Raw genomic sequence first — 12,681 nt, forward strand, 5'->3', positions numbered from 1 at the left:
TCTGGTCCAACCTCCTACTCAAAGCATGTTCAACTAGATCAGGTAATTTTTTCCTTGTATCTAATATGAATTTCCCATTTCCCAATTTTTGTCCATTGCTTCTTGTCCTCTCACTGTGCACCTCTGAGAAGAGCCTGGCAGCAGCATCTCTGCTCCCTCTAAGTGCAGACAGCACTGAGGTCCCCCTGGAGCTGTCTCTTCTCCAGGCTGAACAAATCCTTAGGCTCTTGTGCCTCCTGTGTTGCAGCTCCCTAAACATCTTGGCTGCCTTTCACTGGGCCCCAGTGTCTATAATGAGGGGAAGGAATGGGAGGGGATGGGGTAGCCTTGTCTGATGAGGCAGTGGCTGCTCTGGGAACAGCGATGAAGAAGTGATCCAATAGATGAGAAAGAACAAAAACCCCAAGAGCTCTGCTAGGTGTAGTCCCCATTAACACATTTCATATCCCACAGGTCTGTACTTGCTGAGGAGCAAGATGTCTGCCCTGAGGCTGATCTCTAACAGAACCTCCCAGCAGGCCCTGTCTAACTCTGATTACACCTGGGACTATGAGTACTATGAGTATGGACCGGTGTCATTCGAAGGCCTGAAGGCTCATAAGTGTAAGTTCAGAAAGACACACTTCATTGCAGCTGAGCTTCCTGTCTATGTGTTCCTGTTCTTCACTTGTGACTGACTATTGTACAAAAACATTTCTCTCCTAATTCCTGGGATTCCCTGCAATTAGCAGTATCCCTCTCTTTATTAGATCATTATTGTTTATTATTCTGTATCCTTTTGTTGAATTTTTCTTCTTCTGCTGGAGAAGTGAAGGCAGGAACTAGAAATCAAGAAACCTGGAAAAGTAGGGACCGGATATTTTGTACGTTGAAACTTTCGAAATTAAATGGACAAAGACAGCCAGGAGATACCTGTGACTGGCAGAGATAAGAACAAAATCACTTTTTGTGCCTTTGAAAATGAGGAAGCCTCAGTAATGTTAGTGAGAGGCAAAATAGGTAGGAATGATCAAAGGAGTTGGAACTGCCTGGATGTTATGAGTCTGTATTATGAAGAAAAGGAAGGCCAAAACTGCAACTTTAAAATGTAAAAGTATCCCATGATTATCTATGTATCTTTGGGCAGTATAAGTGTCCTTCATATCATATTTTTTGAACAAGTCAGTTTATGTACTGTTAATTTTGAATAAGTGTTTAGAATTCAGTAGGTTTGAATAATTTCCACTTAAGTGAGTGATGCCTAAATAAAATATTGAAGAGAACTCAGGATACCTGCCTGAATTTTAAACAAATTCTAACAATGTAATTTATACAGCAGAGGGTTGGAAGTGTGTTAAGAGGCACAATAAAGCAAGGAAGATGTAGCATTAGGGTCAGTAAACTTAAGAATTCTGTTGGGAGCAGGGACACCAAACCAACCACAAAACAGGTTTGTTATTCAGCACATAATATCAGGTGTGATTTTTATGGGGAGTAGTAGTTTAGCAGAGCCTTGATATTTATTTATTTATTTATTTCCTTTGAATTACATTTTCCAGTTTGATTGATATAATCTATGTGCATATTTTTCAGTTATCTTGATTGCATTTTGCATTCTGGTTGTTAATGCAGCTGCATACCATCCAGGCATGTCTGACTAATTAGAAGGTACTAGTAGCTATAAATGTTCAACTGGTAAATTTTTAAAAGGGAGTATTTCTTTTTAGATGAAATCTTCAGGTACTACAAAGTCCAACAAGATGAGCTGTTATTATGAAGGTTGACCATAAGGTATATCTTGAACCAGTGAATACAGGCTGTGCTTACAGAATGGTTCTGAAAGTAGTTTAGTGCACATAATATATGGAATTACAGAAATGAACTCATGGCAGAATGTTTTAAGCAGAAAGGGACATTAAAATCTCTTCCCCCTCCATTACAGAGACTTAAACAACATTCCAGTTGTTTTATACAAGGTACTGAGAGGGGAAGGTAGGGTATAGGAGAGATGGAATAAACGTTGCAGCGGGAGGCTTGAAACTTAACCTCCTTAGCTTACCTGAGAAAGGGATTAAGGAGGGACTTCAATGTGATAAAGTATTTTCTCAGGGAGAAACTCTCCAGTTGCAGCAGGCATTTTGACTTTGCAGGGAAAGAGAATAGATTGATCTCCAGTTTCCACATCTGCCTTTTAGCATGGAAGATATTTCACAGTGGGAGCAAGATTAATAGCTGGGGTCAAGCACCAGGTAGGATAGCTGATTCCTTGGTTTTTTCAGTGTCTTTAGTAATCCTGTAGGAAATTCAACAGTTCTGTTCTGTGCCTGTTGCACTGGGTCAGACGTTACAGCCAGTGAGGATCTCTGAGGTTTGGGAGTGGCTGTGTAATGAGAGGTAAGGGTAGAAAGGATTCCTGTCCTGACCAAGCCTTCCCTCTTGCATGTCTGTATGTTAATGGTTTTGAACTTATACACTGGTAGTTTTGAATACTTGCATAAGCAAAGAGTAACTAGCTGAAATGACAGGTAAAGAAACCCCTGGGTGCTGATGGGTCCTGGGCCAGGTGATACTGAGTGTTGGTGCTCTGTAACTTTGGTCCATGCTAATTGGTTGATAATTGTCTGGAAATATGTTTGTCCCACTTGAACCTCTCTAAATGAAGTTCCTGGAAACTTTGAACTTCCCCCAGGAGCAACTGTGGATCCACCGTGAAGTTGTAAGAGGACATAGATTTGTTTTTAGTAGTACTGGCAAAATGTCTATGGCCCATTTGCTATAAATGAGAATAGTAGATACAGTTTGTGCACACAGAAAAAAAGCCATGCTCTTTCCAATGACTGCTTTATTTGGCTATTGCACTGGTGTTTTCCTATTGATTAACTGGTGGTTTGACTTTTTTGTTTAAATCTATTGCCCTCCTCTGACATTGTGTTGCAGTTCTCTGTACTTAAGTTGGAAACCCAAACTGAAAATTATTCAAAAACATTTGTATCTGTTGGTTATTGATATTTACTGAAGTAACAAATAGTTTTATCTGTGGTTCTGTTTCTTGCAGAACACTGCTACTTGCTACTAAAAGGTCTTCCTAAACATATTTTGTTAAAGAAATGCATTTAAATCCAGAAATTTAATGGTCTAGGGCAGAAATAACTTAAAATGGCAGGAGTTCAGTTCTACAAAGACAGAGGATTTTGAGGAAAATCAAATAATCCTTTCTTCCTAGTTCTAGCACTGAATTTCAAACCAATGCTTAGAAATGGGCCTGATAACACATAGGGAGATCCTCTTTCTTCACTAACCAAGAGAATTGTCTTCCCTCTGTTATCTGCTGTCTGGTTTGTCTAAATATCAGTAAAATTTGGCCTTGAAATGAGATTTTTTTCAATTTTTTGTGCTTTCTGTTTAAAAATAGATAAAAATAAATTTGATTATCCCTTCTCTTTGTCACCCAGAAATAAGCTGCAAATGGTTTTGGGTTTGCACTCATGCTGCCTGTAGAAGGCAACTTTTTGCAAGTGCAAGTAAAATATTGATCATCTTGTTTCCTTTCTTTCCCTTTATTTCTTTTTTTTTTTCCTTTCCCTCCACCAGATTCCATTGTGATTGGATTTTGGGTTGGTCTTGCAGTTTTTGTCATCTTCATGTTTTTTGTCCTGACTCTGCTGACGAAGACAGGAGCACCACATCAAGAGTGAGTCTGAAACTGGGAATACCAAATCTAGGCTGCTAAGTGGCACACCTGGGCTCTTGCAGCCCCCAAACAAGCAGTGGCAGTGCTCATATTGTACCATTTTATTCTAGTCTGTTCTTATGAAACAAAAAGGATGCTTTGGGCAGGTTGCCAAACAGGTGCCTTTAGATTATTGTTTTGCAAACAGGTGGGACGGTTCTAAGTAGCCTCAAGTTTTCATGGAGTGATACTCTAAATATCAACAGCGTAGATACAAATAAAATGCAGTTCAGACCTTGAATTGAGGAAGCTGTAGCCTGGCTGGTTCCCAAATGTTTGTGTGTTCAAGTCCAAAGATAGATATGGGTAATATTTGCAAAATCTTCCCTTAACCCCTGAGATCTGAGAGTGTCTTAGTTTCTGCTGAGAAATTGAAATACATGCTGAAGTTCAGGTCGACATTTCTTTAAAACCAGGCTCCCTTGAAAGTGCTCTATTTTTTATCCTTTCTGGCTGATAAGTATGTGCAAACCGTGCCTTGCCTCAGTGGTTTATCTGCATTTGCACAGGACGCAGGCTGTCAGTGTCCCTTCCTCTGAGAAAGTTTGAACCCACATCTCCTCTCAGGCTTGTGTGCCATAAAGTGGAAATAAAAAAGCCTTTCTAGAGCGTGAGATTGCTTGCAGGCAGGTAGCAATGATGAGAAGCTGATTGTAAAAGGCAATTGCTGGTCCTTCTCACTTCCTAAAGCAGCCTGTCTCTACCTCCTTTGCTATTTAATCACATGTAAAGTGGCTCTGAAAATCCATGTAATAGCATATCTAGAGAGACAGGGCCACACTAGAGAGGGCAGATGTACATACTGAGCCTCTTCTGTGCTCCTATAGTTTTGCTCCTGTGAGAAGAAAATAGAGGCAGAAGAGTCCAATTTAATAGAACTGACATGCTGGTATTTTTGCTTCCCCTACAGACTTTTATGAAGTAACCAGACATTGCTCCCAAACATATTTAAAATCCCTGTAAGTGTTGGTGTGCTGCCTCCTTTTCACAAAGATCTTATTTATTAGTTGAGCATGAGTCTGGATCCCATGTGGACAATTTGAGAGGGGAAAAAGTGGTGAAGTCAAAAATACTTATACAGAGAGAGTTTACTACAGATATTTGTCAAAAATGTTTATACTTGTAAAAATTTACTTTCAGGTAGCAGAGGCCTGCTTTATATCTCCCACGTTTTTCTACTTTTTTCATCAATTTTCTCAGAACAGTGTCCTAGAGATTTTGTGACATGTCCACCTTTGGTTAACTTCTATATCCACATAACATGATCAGAATTCAGACTTGCCCTTGCCTTAATCATTAGGTTTGGGACTTCCAGAAGTTCCTTCTGTTCTACACTTAAATATAATTTTTCTTCAGTTGCTGGAGTGAGACCAATTATTTCTGTATTTGTTATAGATCTCTGCAGCTTTGGGACCCATGTCCCTGAGTGCTTGCCCACTTGCTATGTATGCTGAATTGCCACCTTTAACAAATTTGAGCACTGTTTTTTCAACATTTGGTAATGAAATGCTCATGGTACTGAACATGGATCCTCTGGGAATATGCTAAGGGCAGTGAATACAGTTGTGTTCTCTTATTTTTTGATACTTGTATATAGGAACTGGAGAACAGCTACCTGCAAAACCAGAGAAGACTGGTTTTAGTTTGCCTGCCTTATCGTCTGTTTTGATACCTGACTTGACTCTTCATGACTTGGTGTCTCATTATTGGGCTGCCTTGAGCCCTCCTTTAGAAATAGAAGTTAATGGGTTTCCCAGGTCCTAGGAGAAAGCCAGCTTGACTGATGGATGAAGTCTCTGAAGTCTCTCACTTCAGTAAGGCTATTTGGCTGTTCTTTAAAGTACCATTAATGTGAGAGTTTAAGTCTATCTGGGCTCAGATGGATGGATCTGAAGTAGAATACTGTTGTGTTTTGTTTTGTTTTTTTTTGTTTTGTTTTTCTAGTAGTACGCTTTTCTTGGCTCAATATAAAGGGGAATGATAGGATATATTTTTCAAAACTACACAAGCTGTTCACAGTTAGATACATTCCCAGAGCAGAATGGATAGGATATGGGTGGGGACTGGGAGAAATTTCATCAGTTGTGGAAATTGTCTGTTGCATTTCTCTTTTGTTTGCCTGAATATATAAGTGTGTGTGGAACATTAGCTTGTGCAACTGAAAAAAAATTTTTGGCAATATCTAAATCCCCCAAAAAATGCTCTCATTCATCACTCAGAAGAGGAAAGCATGCCGTATTTGTTTCTGCATTTGAAAATGTCCTTAAGAGCACATCTGCGCAACAAATGCAAGAGGTCACGCAAACTATCTCTACAAAATATTGTCTGATGTAATCTTAAGGCAGTAGATGTTAGATAACTGTTTTTTTTTTTTTTTGTTTGTTTTTTTAAGAAATAAATTTATCTTGGTTAAGTAAACCTTATTTGATCTTGGTTAAGCAAACCTGATATTTGAGGGTGCTTTTCTTGGGTGTTCTGAAAAGATAGATACCTGCTGAAGAATTCTTGGAGATTGTAAATGAGCAAGACTATGCAAGTTTCTGGTCTAGTTTTTTTAAAAAAAAAGTCATATAATTCATCTCTGAAATACAAAGATGGTGTTTGTGAATTTCAAAATCCAAAAATATCACAGTATATTAGATCATGTGTTCCCTGCTCATGAATGCAGGTTTATGCTTCATCATATATCCTCAACATTCTGGGTCATTGTAAAATTTGCATTTCTGTTCTTCCATTAGGATTAAGCTGCCATTGCCAGTTCTGTGTGCTTCGCTGCATGGTCAGCCTTTGCTCCTTCATAGCTCACTGGATTATGAAGCACTTTCCACACCTATGAAGCAATTCTACTCCTGTAGTGGATGCATTTTAAACTTTCTTCTGCAGGCACTTCTTCCTGGGCTTACAGCGCTTGTCCTTCTTTCTGTGCTTATTTGCCACCTCTACTGCCTGTGCCACAACACTACGTAGAAATCCGTGGGACAGATTTGCCAAATTATATATGAAATTTCAGCTCAGAGTGGTGCTTTTTACTGCATTATAAATACATAAATATCAGTTGTCAGTTCAGAAGTATTTCTGGCTGTTTGCCCCCTGCTGTGTACACAGTAGATTATTACTTAGTTACAGGTCACTCTTACATCAATTTAAATGTTATTCTTCTACCTGGTTCACTTTGAAATGCAGAGTGAGTCAATACAGTTTTAACAAACTAGAGAACTGCTTTGATTTCTAGGCTAGTGGAAGAGATTTTTGTGAGGACAGAATTCCCCCATCGTGTAATGGAAGTAAATTAGCTTTTGAGAAGCAGGGATCTTTAACTGTGCCTGAAAGACTAATGGCAGGTATCCTGTGAACTTGAAAATTTTAGTGGGTAGACTTCTGAAGGTGTCATCTGAGGCTTTCAAAAGCTTCTAGGCACTTATCTCCCACTGCAGGCTTGAGGAAATTAAATTACACTGAAAAACTCTTCAGACCTTTAGGTGTCCAATTATCTGACTCCAGTGTTACTTGCTGCATCTTCAGATGTAAAGAGTATGATTTATTAGTTCTTAACAAAATTAAGATTTGGAGAACGTGTTTCGTGGCTCATTCTCTGAATACCTCTACTACCTTTCAAATGCAATTAACTTGCATTTTGTGATGATAGCATATAAATTCAGCCTGACAAAGAATGAATCTGTAAAACTGTTACCTAGCTTGAGCTCTTCTCACCCCCAGCAGCAAATGACTCCTGCATGAGTCCATGCAGATTGGCGCTGGTTTGAGATAAGATTTGTAGGGAAAACTGCCAAAAAACATTAAACTATCCTTCCTGGGCTGCCTGGATTGTTAAGACTGCCAGTGTTTAAAGCAGTCTTTAGTTCAAATTCTCCTTATTTAGAAATTTGAATTTCATTGACTGAAGTCAGCAGAAAGGATGGTTATATGTCTGCACAAACTCAATGCCCTTAGTGATAGCAGAGCTGCCTGTGCCTCAGAAACATTTTGTCTATCAAGGACTTTACTCAAACTGTTCTTATGAGCCATTTAAAACAATTGTTACTACTTGAAATCAAGAGTGTTTATAAATTCATTCAGTGAGGTGGTTATTATAGTATATTGATTACTAGATTACTAGAGGTGCCATTTAAGAGTGCTGGCATTAACTTATTCCCATGGAAAATTATCATAACAAATGAAGACTTAAAATTGCTTCAAAACAGAAAATAATAAGTAGTGCTGGCTTTAAAAGTCTATGGTAGATAAATTGTAGGGTTCCTTTTTCTCCTGATTATAATGGTTGTTGAAACCAAACTCGTTAATAAGAACTCAAATAATTCTACTTTTGTGTTTACTGTAATTTTTTTCCTCCATAGAAATGCAGAACTTTCTGAAAAAAGATTTCGTATGAACAGCTTTGTGGCGGATTTTGGAAGACCTTTGGAGTCTGAGAGGGTCTTTTCTCACCAAATGGCTGAAGAATCCCAGTCACTTTTCCATTTCTGCATTAATGAAGTGGACCATATGAACAAAGAAAAAGAGAGACAGAAAGGTCCAAGTCTGGAGAGTAAAACCCACTTCCAGGAGGTTCCCAAAAGCAATGGAATGTTTGAGGAAGACCTACATTGTCTTGCAAAATTTAACATTCCTAACTTTGTGAACACTGAGCAGAACTCTTCATTAGGTGAGGATGATCTCCTCATCTCAGAGCCACCAATCATTTTATAAAGCAAACTAAAGGTTATGCAATCTTCTCATCGGATCCTAGATTGAAAAAATCTTTAAGGTAAACATTCCTGCTATTGTCCAATTTGAAGCCTTTCTTGGCCTGCTGCTCTTTTGACAGAAGGTATTTCAGACCTTTCTGCTTTTTATTGCTTGTAAAACTCGCTGTACTGACAGAACTCAGTTTAGACAAGAAGAAAAACACTGAATGCTTTATTTTGATGCCTTCTGAGGTCTAAAACTTCTGCCCAGTATTATTTTTGCTTTTTGATTTTTTTGTTTCTTGTATTGTTCTTCATTTTTAAATGACTACTTATTACATGCTTCTGAAGGATAATAATTTACAAGGACTGTGAAGGCTGGAGCCTGGCACTGGGAGGTCTATGAAAATTCATTGGCTAAGAGAAGTGTATATCTCAGAGAAGACTGAAAAAAAGGAATAAACAGCCCCTGGGGAGGTTCTACAGATTCTGCTACTCCCAATAAGGATGCCTGAAGCTGAGCAGCACACTAAATACTTACTTGGGACTAACTTCAGTTTTTGATCCCTATCTGCTTTTTGGTGCAGGTTATACCCAATTTACAAAGCTTCCAAAGGGAATAACTTGCAAATTAAGCTAATTAAATTATTTGGTTACAGTGTTTACAAAATGCTATCACCACCTGCTGCTGAGTAAAAGCAAATTGGTGCCTGTAATTATACTTCAGAATGACACCTCAGCAGCTGCCCCATGATGACATGGAATTAGTATTCTACACACAAATACAAACTGTGATTTGTCTCTCATTTTCTTTTTTTCTTTTTTTTTCTTTTTTTCCTGTTAATTGCTGATGTGAACTTCCAGTTCAGTAATTACAGGATTCAGTAGCTAAACCACAGGAAATAAGAAAAAGAACTATTTTTCTTGGCCAATAAAGTTACTACATGCAAGTGGTTGTGGTTTGTTAAGCTGGTGTTATGTGTTATTAATAGGCTGAACCTTCCTATGCTTTTTGCCTTTAGAAAAGGTCATTTCTTTACTCATTGGCCAGTGAAGTGCTAGCAGGCTTTGAGTAGAGAGGACCAACTCCAAAAGTATAGCTAAGCTGTGCTTGCTCTGTCTTCTTTTTGTTCTCAGTTGGGATAGTGTTACAACCCCAGCTGTTCTGCCAGTGAAAGACTTGGTAATGATTTGAATAGGTATAGTTTCAACCTTTGTTTTTTAAGGATGGAATTAAGTTCTGAACCTTTGAGAGTACTTAAAAATGGTATTTCAGCTTTCTTCAAAAGATGGTAGCGAATGACTGGTTTTAGAGCAAACATATAAGATACAGAGGTACCAAGTTCAAACCCTTGGTTGGATTTCAAGTATGCTCTGCAGGAAATTCTTAATTTAGACGAAGAGTGGATTCCAGATACTGTGCTTAACTGGATTTTCTTGAAATTAGCATGCTTTGTATCCAACACATCTGTGTTAGAGGTTAGAGACCTGCTGATACATTCTTCAGCCACTTAAATGCTGATTAATTCATCCCTTCTTCAACTTACAAATAGGAAGGAGAATGAATGGGTTGAGCATTTAAAGGATACAAATTGTCTACAAAGAGTGCAGGAAACGTATTTTATTTTTATATCCTGTGCCCTTATTACATACTACTTTACAGATTAATTTCCTGTTTTCAAATGTAATTCTTGCAGGACTTGCGAGTGTTTAAAGAAATGTGATTACACTTAAAGCAGAGACCATGTAAAACTAGCAGGTTATCGCTGAAAATAATTTCCAGAGAAGACTGAGATGAACCCTGTTCTGAATGAGCACAGCTCCATGGGCTGCAATGCACATCTCCAGTAAAATGTTTCAGGAGCAGAAAAGGCCTTCTTTCACAGGAAGTCCATAGCTACAAGTATGAAGGCTGTAGGTGTCAACTTTCCTTTTCCGAAATTTGGGAAATCCGTCAATGAATATCTACTTCCTGCTGAGGTGCCTCAATAACTATTAGCTATCTGATGGTTAAAGTTTGAAACTCAAAATTTTTCTTGCCAACACGTTGGGGGGACTTGTACTAAATGGGGCTTTTATAGCTGATTTTTGGACGAGAAAATAATGCTTGAGCTATTAATTTTATTTTTTCCTTTGCTGTGCTTGAAAATAGCAATGCTGTTTTGAAGGAAGGGAAAATCCATGTGGAATCCATCTCCTTTGCAACTGAGACATTAATGGTATTTTTAAGGCATTTAAAACTATGTTTCATAGATCATTTAGATGGGAAAAAGTCCTTTAAGATCATGAAGTCCAGCCATTAACTCAGCACTGCCAAGTCCCCCTGTAAATCATCTTCTGCTGTGCCACATATGGCTTTTTAAAACTTCTAGGGATGGTGACTCCACTGCTTCCCTGGGCAGTCTGTTCTGGTGCTCCACAACCCATTTCGGGGAAAAAAACCTCAGAATTTTCAGAATAATGCAAATGGGGTTGTAAAAAAAAGAAGATGCTGCTATTCCCTGTAGACTGTCCTGTGCTTTTCTTCTGCTACCTTAAATCTCAGTGGCTTTCTTTGGGTACATAACTACTATTTGGGGGAGAAAAGGGAAGCATTTTGTGTACTGGTGATAATGCCTAGATGAAAGGTACCTAATAAAATGAGCCAGAGATTATGTCAACTTAACTTACAACACATTTAAGTTGGGTAGTTAATATCCTTCTGCAGCATGTATTAATCCTGTAAAGCTATTGAAGTGTTTAGTTCCTGCTTCTGTTCTTTCCTGATGATGGTTCTACTTTTTTTTCATCTTATCTCCCTTCTATATATAAAGTCCTTCATGCTGCTTTTCTCAGAAAAATAACCTGTCAGTGCCTGCTCTTGAGCTCCCACACCACTTTAGAGACACTGTGGAGCAATAGTCTGATTCAGATTTTTGCTCTGCCTCTGTCTTAAAGCAGAGTCAAAGGCAAATGCAAAAGCATTCTACAGTCCCCAAAAGCAGCTATTTTGAGTATGTCCTTCTTTATTTTTTTAAAAAAATTTAATCTTTTTAAGAGTAAGACATATTTTGCCTCAGGGGAAAAGGCAATATATAACCTATTTTTAAAAATTCATCCTTTCTCAGAAAATAACTCACTGGTGCATTAGAAACAGAAGAGAAAGTGTTCCAATCCAAGTAAACTTCTAAAGGAGTACTTGGAATTTAATGGTGTTTGAAAATGGAAATTTTGTGAGTTTTCTTAGTGCTTAGCCTCAAACCTCAAAACTCAGCATATATGCATCACCTGCAGCAGATTTAACTGCAGAGAGACATAGCTTCTCTAAAACAGCTACATACTACATGTGTTTGTTTGCCTAAATATGTCTTGTATTCTGTAAGAACTTTCTAGTTCAAGTTATTTATCTCAGTTTTCAAAGGTAAATACTTGCAAAATGCTCTTCTGTGTAAACAAGTTTTAGTTGTGTATCTTAAAAAAAAACAAACCCACAACAAAACCCCAAAACCTCTAATGTAAAATCAGTACATGTGAAAATGGTAAAAGTGTGATAGTCTATTACAATCCAGAGCTATACAGTCTCTGAGACTGCAAGGTGAAGTAAATAAGGCATATTTATCATGAAACTAAGTATTTATGCACCTGAGCTCTCCATTTTGAATACTGTAACACTTACACACTGACATTTTTTGCCAGGTTTCAGCCTTGGATATTGACAGGTAGCAAGGACAGCAGAGAAGAACCTTCTACCACACATTCTCTGATGAGAGTAAGAGTTGCAGGCCTCTGCTTTCTTATTTTTGGATGGCAGGTATGTAGTTAGCTGTATGAAAGGCTATTCTCAATTCAGATATCACTGAATTTCTGTTCAAGAGTCAGGGCAGCACTTGATACCTGACCCCCTCCCCTCCCGTTCCGTGCAGAAGTGGATTTACACAGCTAGTGCTGGTATACTTGTCTTTTTTCCTTATATATTCCAGAATAGGTTAAATATGGGATAGAGGGAAAGACTTCAAAATGTATTATGTGCTATCAAATAAAGTCTTCAGTCACAATAACCTATTTAATTTGTTACATGAACAAATTTGACATGTATTTCACAGAACTTGAAATGGAACACACTGCTGCTGTATCTGCCCCAAGTGCCATGATGAAATCTGATACTTTTCTGCACATCATGCTTTCCTCTCTTGAAGCAATCTAGGTCACTGAGTCACCTAGCCAGCTGTTCACAGGATTTCTTAAAAGCTTCAAACATGACACTTCAAATTATTACGCTCCAGCTGCTTTGCTGTAAACAGATGAAGC

The 12,681-nt window shown here is 38.2% G+C and overlaps 1 protein-coding gene across 1 annotated transcript; it reads left to right on the forward strand.

Annotated features, from left to right (window-relative positions):
• The first annotated feature begins 461 nt into the window (after positions 1-461).
• Positions 462-8,443, forward strand: MRAP2 (melanocortin 2 receptor accessory protein 2). Its single transcript, XM_062488650.1, has 3 exons — positions 462-603; positions 3,571-3,670; positions 8,065-8,443. The coding sequence occupies exons 1-3, from the start codon at positions 477-479 to the stop codon at positions 8,414-8,416; spliced, it is 579 nt and encodes a 192-aa protein (XP_062344634.1). The 5' UTR covers positions 462-476; the 3' UTR covers positions 8,417-8,443.
• Positions 8,444-12,681: the final 4,238 nt, after the last annotated feature.

Source organism: Cinclus cinclus, chromosome 3 (assembly GCF_963662255.1).
Source record: "Cinclus cinclus chromosome 3, bCinCin1.1, whole genome shotgun sequence".
NCBI lineage: Eukaryota > Metazoa > Chordata > Aves > Passeriformes > Cinclidae > Cinclus > Cinclus cinclus.